Source organism: Carettochelys insculpta, chromosome 10, assembly GCF_033958435.1.
Source record: "Carettochelys insculpta isolate YL-2023 chromosome 10, ASM3395843v1, whole genome shotgun sequence".
NCBI classification, from domain to species: domain Eukaryota; kingdom Metazoa; phylum Chordata; order Testudines; family Carettochelyidae; genus Carettochelys; species Carettochelys insculpta.
In genome coordinates this window covers 5,311,610-5,326,718 of record NC_134146.1, presented here as the reverse complement: position 1 = coordinate 5,326,718, position 15,109 = coordinate 5,311,610, and the positions used below count along the sequence as shown (strand labels likewise).

At 42.6% G+C, this 15,109-nt stretch overlaps 1 protein-coding gene across 1 annotated transcript in view; it reads left to right on the top strand.

Moving 5' to 3' along the window:
• MSL2 (MSL complex subunit 2) overlaps window positions 1–14,876 on the top strand; it is a 36,213-nt gene extending 21,337 nt beyond the window's left edge. Inside the window, exon 2 of the mRNA XM_075004509.1 lies at window positions 8,550–14,876. Coding sequence (XP_074860610.1) covers window positions 8,550–10,144 — 1,595 coding nt within the window. The 3' untranslated portion in view covers window positions 10,145–14,876. The remainder of the gene's footprint in view (window positions 1–8,549) is intronic.
• The last annotated feature ends 233 nt before the right edge of the window (window positions 14,877–15,109 follow it).

The following is a 15,109-nucleotide window of genomic DNA, read 5'->3' as shown; positions in this document are numbered from 1 at the left end:
GGCGAGGCTCAAGCGGAAGGTGACCCATCTTATGTTCACAAGTGAGGTGGAAAGAGTGCCGGAATAATTCCAGGGGAAGGTTTTTATTCACGCTACTTCCTATCGGAGAAGAAAACGGGACACCGGAGGCCCATCTTAGATCTTCGGGGCCTCAACCGTTACTTGCACAAGCAACGGTTTCGGATGATCACAGTTGCCTTGGTACTCATGGCACTGGATAATGGAGACTGGGTTGCAGCACTTGACTTACGAGATGATTACTTTCATATAACAATCCACCTGGCACACAGACGCTTCCTCCACTTCACGGTCGGCCAGGAGCGCTTCCAGCACAGGGTTCTTCCGTTTGGCCTCTCCTCGGCCCCCAGAGTCTTACCAAAACCCTGGCAGTGATGTCAGCCTACCTGCACAGACAGGGGGTGTTTATTTTTCCCATATCTGGGCGACTGCCTGCTAAAAGGGACCTCGAAGGCAGAGGTCTCACGCATGATACGCGTCACAGCGGACACGTTTCTTCGCTGGGCCTAGTCATCAACTTCGCAAAGTCAAAATCCGAACCCACACAACATATAGAGTTCATAGGGGCACACATAAACTTTATCACAGCAAGGGTTTACCTACCCGACTCCCACTTCCACGCAGTCAGTTCGCTGGTGCAAATCATTACATACAGCCCCACGGTGCCGGTCTTACTGCGCCTACAGCTGCGGGGCCATATGGCAGCAGCGACGTTTGTGGTACAGAATGCCAGGTTGCACATGTCAAGCCTGTAGCATTGGCTGGCGAGCGTTTACAAACCGGCATCCCACACTGTCCACAGGGTGGTGTCGCCCGCAACAGAGGTGCGCAGATCCCTGGCGTGGTGGGAAAACCCCAAGAATCTGCTAGTGGGGGTGCCTTTTCACCAACCACAAATTTCTATTTTTCTTACTACCAACGCCTCCCACATGGGATGGGGAGCGCACATCGGCGACAAGGTGACACAAGGGCTATGGTCCCCTGCGGAACAGACACTGCACATATCCATACTGGAGCTCAGAGCAGTGTTCAACGCCTGCAAACATTTTCGAGATTACCTGCATGGCAAAGTAGTCGGGATTCAATACCGACAATACCTCCACTATGGTCTACATCAATCGATAAGGAGGAGCACGATCCCGTGCCCTATGTGTGGAAGCACTCCGATTGTGGAATCGGTGCATCGCCAACAACATAACGTTGAAAGCCTCGTACTTGCCGGGCGCGCACAACGTGAATGCAGACCAGCTGAGCAGGTGCTTCGCAATCACGCACGAATGGCAGATCCGCTCCGATCTGCTACAGCGCATTTTTCGTACATGGGGGTTTCCCCAGATGGATCTGTTTGCCACCCAGTACAAAAAAAAAAAAAAAAAAAAAAAGTGTCCCCAGCACTGCTCCAGAGCAGGAGTGGGGCGGGGGTCCCTGCGGGACGCATTCATGTTTTTCATGGAAGGGCTCCCTACTTTACGCATTTCCCCACAGTGCTTATCCGCAAGGTCTTGCACAAAGCCAGAAGGGAGAGAGCTCGCACGATACTCATAGTCCCGCTTGGGATCGGCAGCAATGGTTTCCCTTGCTTCTGCGCATGTCAGACCACCCACCGCTCCCTCTACCGGTGGCGCCAGACTTTCTCCCGCGGGCTCAAGGGTCCATAGTGCACCCGCACCCTTAAGGTCTGCACCTACAAGCATGGCTAATCCATGGCTCAGCTCCTTAAAGAGCACATGTACGGAGGGAGCACAACAAGTCCTGGAATGTAGCCGAAGGACCTCCACCAGGAGGACTTACAAGCACAAATGGACTCATTTCACAGCCTGGTGTTCCGCCAAGCAGTTAGCTCCCCTTGACGTTCCTATACCTGTAATATTAGAATACTTACTGGACCTCAAGAGAGGCGGGCTTTCTCTATCCTCGCTAAAGGTCCACCTCGCCACTATATCAGCCTTTTCAGCATACAGAGGAAGGGCCCATGGTATTCGCCCATCCTATCATTACCAGGTTCTTGAAGGGGCTGGTAAACCTGTACCCCCCTCGGAAACCGCTTCCACCATCGTGGAATTTGGGCTTGGTGCTCAGCACGCTATCGGGTCCACCTTTTGAACCATTAGCCACAGTTCCCATACATCTCCTTACGATAAAAACAACCTTCCTCCTTGCAACTATGTCAGCCAGCAGGTGAGTGAGCTCGCGGCAGTGATGGCAACGCTGCACTGCACAGTATTCTCAAAGGAGGCGGTAACCTTAAGGCTGCACCCAGCCTTTGTTCCAAAAAGTCTCTCCGGAGTCCAATCTTAACGAGCCAATAGTTTTATCCTCGTTTTACCCGAAGCCTCACAGCTCCGGCAAGGAGGCACTCCTGCATCTCCTAAATGTGAGGAGGGCGTTGGCCTTCTACACAGACAGAACTAAGTCCTTCTGGAAAACGGACAGGCTTCTAGTCTCTCTCGCTCCTGGGTCAAAAGGAGAAGGTCTCTCTTCCTGGAGAATCTCAAAGCACATTGGGCCCTGTATAACAATGTGCTTCGAACTTCGAAAGACTCCTTTGCTGGCCCTGCCCAGGGCTCACTCCACCAGGGCGGTGGCGGCATCAACAGCCTTATTCAAGGGCATTGCGTTAACAGACATCTGTAGAGCGGTTACCTGGTCATCCTATGATACCTTCGCCAAGCATTATGCCCTGCCTTGGGTATTCTGAGAGGATACCCGTCTGTCGACAGTAGTCCTCTCGGGGGCAAGCTGCACATAAACCGATTACCCACCTCCTTACTTGGGTTACTGCTGCATAGTCACCTATTGTGGAGCACCCACGGGGACCACTCGAAGAAGAAGGGGAAGTTACTCACCTGTAGTAAAAATGGTTCTTCGAGATGTGTCCCCGTGGGTGCTCCACCACCCGCCCATCCTCCCCTCTTCGGATCTCTGTCTAGTGTTTTTCAGGAGCATCCAAGGCGGTTGGTCAAGGAACTGGCGGGGACCGGATCATGCATGCGGCTGGGGGCGCGCAGGGGGGCGGTGCGCGCCGGCGCATGCACGATCCAGGAGAAACTGCTGGAAGATTTCCGATCTGCAGTGCCGGGCGAGCCCGACACCTATTGTGGAGCACCCACGGGGACACATCTCGAAGAACCATCGTTACTACAGGTGAGTAACTTCCCCTTCCAGATGTGACTGCCATACACACAATCCTTGATTATGTACTATGTCTGAAACAGGAGAGTCTGCCATTAGTGGCACTAAAGTTATACCTTGCAGCAGTATCAGCCTTTAGACATGAGATCACGGGCACGTGTGTTCACCCATCCAATCACTAAATGTTTCCTTAAAGATCTAGCAAACCTCTACCCGCCTTGGAAGCCTTTATCTCCACCTTGGAGCCTAGATCTAGGGTTGGAAACCTTACCAGACTGCCATTTGAGCCTCTGGCTACCACCTCAGTTCGATGGCTGATTACAAAGAAGGTCTTTCTTGCTATAACATCCTCTTGCAGAGTTAGTGAGACGGTAGCCCTGATGGCAGTCCCATCATACATAAATTGCAACAAAGAAGGGGTACAAGTCAGACTTTACCTGGCCTTTATCCCAAAAGTCTCCTCCGCCTTCCATATTAATGAACTAATTGTATTGCCCTCCTTTTACTTCAAACCACGTGCTTCAGCATGCGAGGCAAGACTATACTCTTTAGATGTTCGGAGGGCACTGGCCTTTTGTATTGAAAGAACTAAGTCTCTCTGCAAAACAGATAGGTTAATAATCTCTACTGCTGCCCACTCCGAGAGTGAGGTGGTATCTTTGCAACGTTTTTCCAGACTGATTACCTTGTGTATTACCACAAGCTGTTCCTTACATTGCACACTGTTACCAGCCCAGCCTATGGCTCACTTCACAAGAGCAATGGCAACATCAGCAGCATTCTTCAAAGGTGTTCCCCCTCGGAGACATCTGTTGTGCAGCCACATGATCTTCCCATGATGCTTCTGTGAAACATAATGCCATTATGCACCAACTGGCTATGGATGCTCTGCTCTCAACAGCAGTACTATCAGTCACAGTGAGGCCCTGTCTCTGGACCCTCCTCTGAGTTTTCAGGGTACTGGTTCTTAGTCACCTACAGCAGAGCACCCACATGGACATCACTCAAAGAAGAGAAGTTACTCACCTCGATGCACTAGCGATTGTTCTTCAAGATGTGCATCCTTATGGGTGCTCCACTACCCTCCCTCCTGCCTGCTCTGGAGTTTTCTTTTATATCTTTCAGATCTTGGGGCAGATTTGAGGAACTGGTGAGAGCTGGACCACGCAAGTGAGCAAAAAGGCGCAAATGGAGTGAGACACTAACCGCACATGCGTGGTCCGGCTGATTACCACTATGAAAATCTCCGATCTGTGGTGCTGGGACGAGCCCGACACCTACAGTGGAGCATTATTGTACTGAGGTGAATAACTTCTCTTTACCCAATAAACATATTTGTCAGTCTGTAAGGTGCTACGGCTTTGATTGGTTTTTGTGAAGGTACAGACTAACATGACTACCCCCTGAGACAATTCTGATTTAAGTGATAGTACAGTCTTTTAAACTCAGTACATACTTACTGAGATGTATTTAACTGAGGAAAATCAAGTCCTCATTTGTTAAAAGAAAATAACTATAAAATACTTTCTATTTTAAGTGAAATTCTTTAGACAAATTCTTCAGTTCTGTTTAACATTTCACATTGACTTTTTGAAGTAGAAATTTCAAGTTTAATTCAATATATTTTTTAATTCAGATTGGGTTACAAGTGGTGTTTTATCATTGTTGCCACCTTCCTTAAGAATTTAAAAGAGTATTAATAATGCCAGTCTTTCACAAATATTCTAATGTTACCATTTGGAGGATTCATCAGTGATCTGCTAATGGTTCGGCTCTTTGTCGTCCACATTTTTTCAAGTTGTGGAAAATGAAGTGATGTTGGCTCAGAAAGCAATTAAGGCCATTTGATCTGGACTTTTATACAGATGACTTTTTTGAGAATACTCAGTGAATTAGTGCTGTGTTTCTGAAATCATCATTTGGAGAAGATGACATTCACATGGTATCTGGACATTATTAATCTTTCCTTCTAGTATTAAGAGGACTGCTTTGGTGAGATGCAAATCAAAGGAACAAGTCCTCAGTTATGTTCAGGTCACTCATAGCCTTTGGTATTAGCTGGACTTGATTTGAATACACTGTATTAATATTAATCAGATGACGAAACCATATTGATATTGCTTAATGAATTCTTTGATACTCAACAGCTTCTTTGTTTTGGTTTTCACCAAGAAGGTTGATGGTGATTGGATGCCTGTAATAGTTAGTGCTAGAGAAAGGGGGAGGGGGCCACGCAGCTGGAGGCTGGCCTGCGGGAACCCTGCTGGGATCTGGGGGGGATCCCATCTCTTTCAGAGGCTGGAAGCCAGGGAGCTGATCAGCTCTGCCTGCCCTTCCTGCCTCATACTCAGGCCCCCACCTTAATTGAGCAGGGCACTGCTCCTCAGGTATGTAGTACTCTACCCTGCAGCTGAAATGGTTCTCAATTTAATTGATTGGCTTAACTGCCTGATGGCTGTTAATCCAATTAAGTTGAGAACCACTTCAGGAGTGTGAATGGCTTCTTAATAGCTGCGTGTGGAGCCACCCAGCCCAGTCAGCGACCCTTTTGAAATGTATGGGTCCCAACCCATAGGTTGGGAAATGCTGACATAGAGAGTACACTTATAAAGTTTGCGTATGATACCGAGTTGGAAGAGGTTGCAAATGCTTTGGAGATAACAATTATAAATCAAAATGATGAGGACAAACTGAAGACATGGTCTGTGATAATAAAGATGAAAATCAGAAAGGACAAATGTGAAGTACACCCATTTAGGAAGGAATAGTCAGTTGCATTCATACAAAATGGGAACTGATTGAGTACAAAGGAGTACTGTGGAAAGGGATCTTGGTATCCTAGTGGACCACAAGCTAAATGTGAGTCAGCAGTTTAACAGTTGCCAAAAAAAACACAACACATTATTCTTGGATGTATTAGCAGGTATGTTGTAAGTAGGACAGGAGAAGTAATTCTTCCACTCCACTCTGCAGTGATTAGGTCTCAACTGGAGTATTGTGTCCAGTTTTGGGTGCCATATTTCAATAAAGATTTGGAGAAGGCCCAGAGAAGAGCAACAAAAATGATGCACGGCCTAGAAAACATGACCTATGAGGGAAGTTTGAAAGCATTGGTTTAGTTAGTCTGGAAAAGAGAAGATTGAGACAGGACATGGTAATGGCTTTCAAATACCTAAAAGGTTGTTACAAGAGGGAGAGAGAGAGAATATTCTCTTTAACCTCTCATGATAAGACAAAAAGCAGCTGGCCTAAAGTTCAGCATGAGAGGTTTAGGTTGGACATCAGGAAAAAGTTCCTGTCAAGGTGGTTTTGTTGAAATAAAATGCCTATGGAGGTTGTAGAATCATTGGCAGTTTTTAAGAGCTGTTTCAACAGACGCCTGTCATGGATGGTCTAAATGGTGCTTGGCTCTGCCATAAGTGCAGATGAATGAACTTGATGACCTCTTGAGGCTCCTTATGCTTCTGTGATTCTGCATTTTAATTCCAACTGGATAACTGAAAATGTTTAAATAGGAGAATGAATGATGGATTTCTAGAATGACTTTTCCAGACAAATCATTTATACAAAACTTTATGAAACTTTGGGGTATAAGACCAGAGTATTTACTTTCTTTGAGGTTTTATCTGTCTGGTCCATTGTTCCCAGTAAGCTGAGGGTTTGGTTGGCAACTGAGGAGAGATTCAAATCCAGCTGATCATCAGAGCACCCACAGCTAGGTTTTGTTTCTATTGGTGGTACACATTTGCACATGCCTCAGTGCACACAGAAAAATATGTTCCTCCTATAGATATAAAAGAGTACAGGGAACAATGGTCTTGTCTTCTAAGTTGCCAAGGATGGAATAATTATTACATGGGTTTAGGCTAAAATATCTGCATATGTCACCTCCATTTTTGTCCTTGATACCCTATGCATAAAACAGGCCAGATTGGGTCAGACCAGGGAATTCATCTAACTTGTTATGCTGTCTTCTGATGGTAGCTAATGCCAAGTGATCCAGAGGGAATGAACAGAACAGCTAGTCATCAAGTGATCCAGCCTGAGCTTCCGGCAAAGAGACAATTGCATCCTTGCCCATCCTAACAGCCATCAATGGTTACGTCTTCCAGGAATTTAACAAGTTCTTTTTTTGAATCCTATTATAGTCTTAGCCTCCACAACCTCTTCTGGCATGGAGTTCAGCAGGTTGACTGTGCATTCTGTGAAGAAATAATTCCTTTTTTTTAGACCTGCTGCCTGTTAATTGCATTTGTTGACTCTTTAGTTGTTCATTAGTTATCTGCACCTTACACTTTAACCCCTTTTTCCAGATCATTTTTTAATATATTGAATTGAACTAGTTCCAGTACAGACCCTTTGAGGGCACCACTATTTACCTCTCTGTTCTGAAAGCAGACCATTCATTCATACCTTTTTTTACATATCGTTTAACCAGTAACAGAGGTGTAGCTGTGTTATTGTGTATTCTGGCAAAAAAAAACAAAACAGGAATCATGTAGCACTTGAAAGACTAACAGAAAGGATTTATTAGGTGAGGAGTTTTCATGAGACAAACTCACTTCTTCAGATATAAAGTGGGGCTGTCCCACAAAAGCTTATCACCTAATGAACCATTTTTGTTCAAGTGCTACCTGACTGCTGTTTTATCTTTTAACCAGGTGCTGATCCATGAGAGTATCTTCCCTCTTATCCCATAATAACTTAATTTGCTTAAGTCCCTTTGGTGAGGGATAATTGTCAAAGGCTTTCTGAAAATCTAAGTACATTATATCTGGTGTATCCTTCTTGTCAACATGCTAGTTGACCCTTTCAAAAATTCTAGTAGATTGAGGAGGCATAATTTAACCTTTACAAAACAACATGTTGACTTTTTCCGAACTAATTATTTTCCTTATACCCCTTTGTTTTTATCCCTCTCTCAGTGCTACTTCCCTTCTGTGTTGACTTCCTAAATGTTTATCTTTGATTTTCAATTTGTGTTTTAAACCCTACCACTTTGCACAGACATAGTTCTCTTAATTTGTGCATTAGAGACATTGCATAGCTTATTGAGATGAATGTAGCGTTTAAGGGGCAATGCTAATATCAGTTTGCTTGACGCTGTTTTTAAAGGCTGGATTAATTAAAGAAGTGTATCAGGTTATAAATTTTTCTCTGCAATATAGCAAACTTTTAAACATAATATTATTTTGCAACTGTGAGTACTGCAGTTGTAATGCATTTGAAATGTCATCACTCATATTGTTTGCACATCTATGCTTTTTTCTCATTACCTTATTTGTCATTGAAATATATGCAGGTAATTCATATTGTTATCAATATGAAGTCCCTCGTGGGTTACCCTGAAAGTCTATACCAATTCATCTGCTCTAGTAACCTTTTCTTTTTCCTCGTAGGAAATTTGCTTCAGGATCCTATTGCTCCCATCAACTCCACATGTCAGCATTATGTCTGCAAAACCTGTAAAGGCAAGAAGATGATGATGAAACCATCATGTAGTTGGTGTAAAGACTATGAACAGTTTGAGGAGAATAAACAGTTGAGCATTCTAGTGAACTGCTATAAAAAACTGTGTGAATATATAACACAGACTCCATTGGCACGAGACATAATACAAGCTGTTGACTGTTCTTCAGATCTTTTGGCTTTGCTCAAAGATGGATCACCACTCCATGAAGAGATAGAAAAACCTTCTGATGCACCCATGCCTTTGTGTTTGACACATTCCCCATTACCTTCAACCTCAGAACATACTAATGATGCTCAAGCTAGTTTTTCCTCAATACCTGAAAGCACACACAATATTGATATTAGAGGTTCTGTTATCAATGGGTTGCCCAATTGTAATGGGCTTTCAGTGGATAAACTTGAAGTAAATATGCCTTCTCCTGAACATGCAAATACAATTGATGTGTGTAGTACTGGAGAGTACATAAAAACTGAAGATATCTCTAGCAGCCTTCAGCCTGTGTGTGACACAGTTTCTGCTAGTGATTTGTGTACATCAGGCCTTGACATCTGCAGTTTCAACGAAGATATAAAACCTGGTGGCTCGCTATTGCTTAGTGTTGAGGAAGTTCTCCGAAGCTTAGAAACTGTTTCAAGCACCGACGTCTGTGGTTCTGACTTGCAGCCCAGCTTGGAAGCCACAGTATCCAATGGTCCTTTCCTTCAGCTTTCTCCCCCACCTCTTAGCCATAATGTTTTCATGTCCACAGGTGCTTCACCACATGGAATCTCATGTACAGCAGCTACACCTAAGGTTGTTAAGTTAAACCGAAAGCGATCTCGATCAGAAAGTGACAGCGAAAAGGTTCAGCCACTACCCATTTCCAGTATCATCTGTGGGCCAGCGTTGGGAGCATCAGCACCAGTAACAGTAAAACAGGAAAATAAACTGTCTTTGCAGCCTGTAGCAGCTGTACCCAATGGAGGCACTACTCCTAAAATAACCAAAACTGTACTCCTGCCTAGTAAAAGCTTGAAAAAGAATCAAGAACATGCCCCCAAGAAATCTCACCCGAAAGCCAAACCAGGAATACTGAAAACAAAAGACAAAGCAAAGGAAAAGGTCACTAGCAGTAATGTTATGCCAGGAAGTCCGACAAAAACTGTGTACAAAAAGCCACAAGAAAAGAAGGGTTGTAAATGTGGTCGCGCCACCCAAAATCCAAGTGTTCTTACATGCCGTGGCCAGCGCTGCCCTTGCTACTCTAACCGTAAAGCCTGCTTAGACTGTATATGCCGTGGTTGCCAAAACTCATATATGGCTAATGGGGAGAAGAAGCTGGAAGCATTTGCAGTGCCAGAAAAGGCCTTGGAACAGACTAGGCTTACTTTGGGCATTAATGTGACAAGCATTGTGCGTAGTGCCAGCACAAGTACCAGTGTAATTAATGTGACAGGGTCACCAGTAACTACATTTTTAGCTGCCAGTACACATGATGATAAAAGTTTGGATGAAGCTATAGACATGAGATATGACTGTTAAATCATTTTTTTCTCTTTTCCCTGCCCTTAGTAGGGGAACTGCTACAGTTTTAAGGCAGCTATGGTTCTGTTTAACTTGCCGAAGCTCCTGCATAGAGATCACTTGTATCAAGTGTTTTTCATTGCTATGTTTTGTGTGTTAGTGTCTGGAAAATAGTTTGGAGATAATGGAGGAGTTACCCTGAAACTGTCTTTAGAGCTCACAGCGCCTCATAGTTTGAGATCAGATGCTGATGTAAATGGTTTTAATACAAGATGACCTTTGGCAAGGAACATATTAACCTCATTGTACCTGTTAATGCTTTGTGCTCAGTTAAAGCTTCCAATTAAATGCCAGGAAGTGGTATCTAGTCAGTCCATCAAAGTTGTACTAGTTTATAATATGTGAAAGTAACTGCCAATTGCACTGCCATGGGAGTCCGTGTTTGTAGCAAATCACATCCCATTCCTCTTGAAAATTAGTTATTGAGGAATGTAGTCATTGAAAGACCTGTCTTTTTTGATCGTTAGCATTGGTTATCTAGAGCATGGAACTGTTACAACTTAGAAAATTCATGGAAAGAGAAGTTGTCTCTCACTGGAATTGGCTTAGAAATAACTCTTATCAGCTGGAATCAGTTGTAAAGTGGCTCTCTCTCCAAACCCTGCTTGAGCCTCTATGTGATGGTGTCATTCACTTTTTCTAAGAAAAACCTGCAAACAGGCATGTAATACATTTTGTGTGTTGTGACATTAATTCTGTTTATCTTTGGCATATTGCTGCTCATCATGAGAGGAGAAACAACTAATAAGGAAAAGAAGGGCCAAATGTCACATACGTAAACCCATTGACTTTGGTGGGAGTTGCATGTGATATTTAAGAATTTGACCTTAGGTCACAAATATAAAAAATAAAACTGAGCTGGGATAGAATCATTTGTCTCATTGGAGTGCGCCGCTTCTGCCCCCTCCCACCCGCATGCAGCCTTCTTTATATAGCTTTTACCCATCTTTTAAAATTATACATGAGGATAACATTCTATTGTGATGCGCTTGGGATGTATTTACCCAAGGAAAATGGCCAATTGTTTCCCCTCAGGAACAAGAACTGATCAGTAAACAGGATCAAATTATTTTCACTACTCATTAGTTAACGTATGCTAGACAGCTCATTCCACCAAATGTTCAGCTTACTGTTCTATGTTTGGTATGCCCATCTGGTTGATTTCCAATGAATACCCTAATTAATACTTCAAAGAAGGCTTTTTGCATTTTGCACATTACAATCTATTAAGGTTTTTTTATGCCATTCTAAAGAAGTAAGTCTTCCTCATGATGCAGGAATATCTCATCTTCAAATGGCACAGCACAAATAAAAGATGGTCTGACTAGAATACAAAGCATTATGGGCAGTTACTAGTATAACAGCATGTCTAAAGAGAAACAGCTAGAATTTTGCAAATTCCATTTTATGGCAGCCATATTTGTATTAAATTAAACCTCCAGTGAATTATGACATAATGTTGGATATATTTTGATTGTGCACAAAGCATGTACAATGATAAGAACTAAGCAAAAACATTTTGGACACAAATCAATGACACCACCTTTTGTTTTTGTAGTGTACCATGGTGTCATTTTCTGTGAATGTGGTCAGATTTTTTTTTGTTTTGTTTTGTATTCCCCCCCGTCTTTTTTTGTGGGGTGGGGTAGGGTGGGGGGTTTAAAGCCATAGGAAGAAAAATGTGATGTATGTGTCCAGTCTGTACTATTTTGTTTTTGTTTTGCAAGAAGAGTTGAAAAATATTTTTGATAACGAGAGTAAATGGTGGAAAATGCTTTAGTATTCTTGTCTTTATTTGCCAACCCAAGTACCTGAATTCTCTGTTTTTAACCCTCATAAGGTTTAATGATATCCTATTAAAACATATTTAGTTAAATTTGTATGTGATTTTATGTGTTGACCAAGAGGATCCTACCGTTTTCTATTTTGGTGGTTTGACTTTGACTTACTCATGTAAATCTGTGTTTATTATTCCACTACATGTAAGTAAAGTAATCAAATGACAGATTTTAATGGAAATTGAGCAACATGGGTAGTTGCTTCTGAACACTTCCGCAAAGCTATTTAGTTTTGCTGAGATTGTTGTTAGTACATTTATTTGTACTTTAAAATATATACTTGAGTGCACATTCCTCAATGTGGGAGTAGTTACGAATTATTTATATTTTACTGTTGCATTAAGTGAGGTCCCAGTTGTTGGAGATTAAGGTAAAGTGTTTTTGGAACCATTGATAGGAGACCCCGATTATTAATGTAACATTGCTAAATGGTAAATTCAGGTTGTTTTAAAAACAAGTTTCCTTTTATGCTACCACGTTCTTGAAATGTGTATTAAAATGTAAATTGATTAATAAATGTTAGTTTTCTAATTCTATTTTGTAACTGCTAAGGACATCAGTGTGGCATGTCTGAATGCTTTTAGTTTTTGGAAAAAAAATTATTTGCTTCTTCATAATTTGAAGTTAGATTTTTTTCCCCTTTCATTTTCTTCCACCCCATCCATTGAGGAGTAAGTTAAGCAGTGGAAAAGGATTATGAGTTTGAGGGAAAGATCTGCAGTGAAATAACTGCATTGCTTCTGTCTTTCTAGGACCATTTAAAGCAATGTGAATAGTAACTTAGATGGTCTTTGCCTTCATGATGGCTGGTTTTTGCCTGTCTGCACCATTGAATACCACTACTGCTAATACAAGGAGTGCCTCCTCCATGTGATGGTGCAGAATGGGGAAACCTTGATGTCTGTGCTATTGTAGACAAGACCACTTGGGGCTCTCTCCTCACTTTATTTAAGTCATGCACTACTCTTGGAAACTTTCATCAAATTCTCTAATTTTAGAACTGCATCAACAACAAAATGTAGCTGGTGAACGATGACGGTCCTCAAATATATTTCTGATTTAAGCTGCTTATCTGAAAACATGCAGCACGAATAGGAAGATCAAAAACTTGCTTTCAAAAATTGGATCAATAACTTGATTGTCCTTTTCCAAGACACACAGTATTTCTCTTGGAAAGGTGCAGTTCATACAGTTTTAAATTAATGTGATGCATGCATGCATACCATCTGAAAAAATATGAATCACTTTTCAAGGAACAGACACATTTAAACATTTTCCATGAACCAAATTACTATTTATGTATAAACAAATATGTCTAAGTTGCAAGCACATCTAGGCTGGCTAGACTTTCGGATTATTATTTTTATGGTATCAGAAGCGTGCTGCTTGTTTTAAAGAAACATAAGAAAAGGTCCCTGTCCCAATGGTCATACATTTACATCTAACTGGAGACTGACACCCAGAAGTGAGAAACAATTAGAGTAGATGAACTAATAACTGATATGCACTGATGTAGTTTGGGCATTTGCACGTAATTAAATTTTGTTGTGTAAATAACTTCTATTTTTTCACCTTGTAGCTGATACGGCAAAAGTGAATTTTAGAAGGGATTCAAATGAGGTAAGAATGGCAACTTGATAAATAGACATTGGGAATACCCCACTCTGGAGGGGCAATGTGGGGAAAAAATAATGTATGGGAGTAGGAAAAACTGAACAGTGTTTGAATTGGGGGTGGGGGCTTGGACCTGTTATTTTGGGGGCTGCAGCTTCTGATTTATTCAAAGCTGGTGGGAGAGGAGTGAGTTGGCTCCCTCTATGGCCAACAGCAGAGCCAGAATTTCTGGGAGAGCAAAGGAAGTAGATGCTGCCACGTCATGGCGGGAGGAGCTAGAGTGCAGGAAGAGGACAGTCCACAGTCACAGCCAGTCCTCGTGCCCAGGCCTGGTACTTCACGGATTTATCTCAGGCTCCAACACCCCATTCTGGAGAAGCCCCTTCATCCAGGAAAAATCGAAAGTGCATAGCCACCTGCCTAGCAAGGATCAAATTGCACTACTCCTCCAGCAATGGCTTGGAGCGGGAGAGGAGGGAAAGAGAGTGAAGGATTGGACAAGCTGGATTGGAGGAGGGTGTGGTCATAGACTGGCTGAGTTGGAAGGAGAGGAGACCTGGAATCTACAAGGGATAAAGTGGACAGAGAAACATAGTTGCAGGTCGATGGGATGCTGTGATAGGTGCAGAAGTGTGACTTACTTGTGGGGAGCAGGCAGCGGCAGAAGATAGGGAAAGTGTGGGTGTTAGTGGAAGCAGGTCTAAAGCAGTCGGGACAGGCAGAGAGAGGTCTTGGAGAGATGGGTCAGAAAGTGGAGGATAACAGAAAAAGGAAGAGAAGGCAGTCTCACAGCTGAGTTGTACTTTGCAGCAGGAAGGTGTTAGCACAAGAGTTTGTGAGAGGATACCGTGAGATTTCACTGCAGGACCATCCACATTCATGAAGGGCCCCATTCATTATGGTCTCCTCCCTCTCCGCTTCAGAATTTGATCATTGGTGTTGAGGCTGTTAATGTATTGACATTTGTCAAGCCAGTGCTGTCAATGGTGGTGGAATTTCCTGGCAGACAGATACAGATCAGGTTGGAAATGAGCAAGGTCTCTGAACATGAGAATGAGAAGTTTGACTTTGATAATCAGTGTAGTGGGAAGAGTTGCAGGCTTAAAAGATGCTGGCAATATGATCTGAGTGACACTGGGGAAAAGGATTTTTGGACACCATGAGGAAATTGTGATCACTAATCCTCAAGCTGTGTCACCTCTGGAGAATGAACTTACTTTTAAGTTGAAAAGCAAGCACACCAATGCAAAGTAAAACAACAAATGTAAAACCAGCACAAGCAATCTGTGCGCTCTCCGTGATGATTTTCAGAACCTTTGCTATTCATCTTTAATTCTTGTAAATATTACCTAATTATACATTAAAAGGTTAAAATACATACAGATTAAATTACAATTGTTTAAATGTTCATTACTTAGAGTACTTTGTGTTCTTTTATTTAAAGTCACTTTTGATTGCATAGATTTAAAAT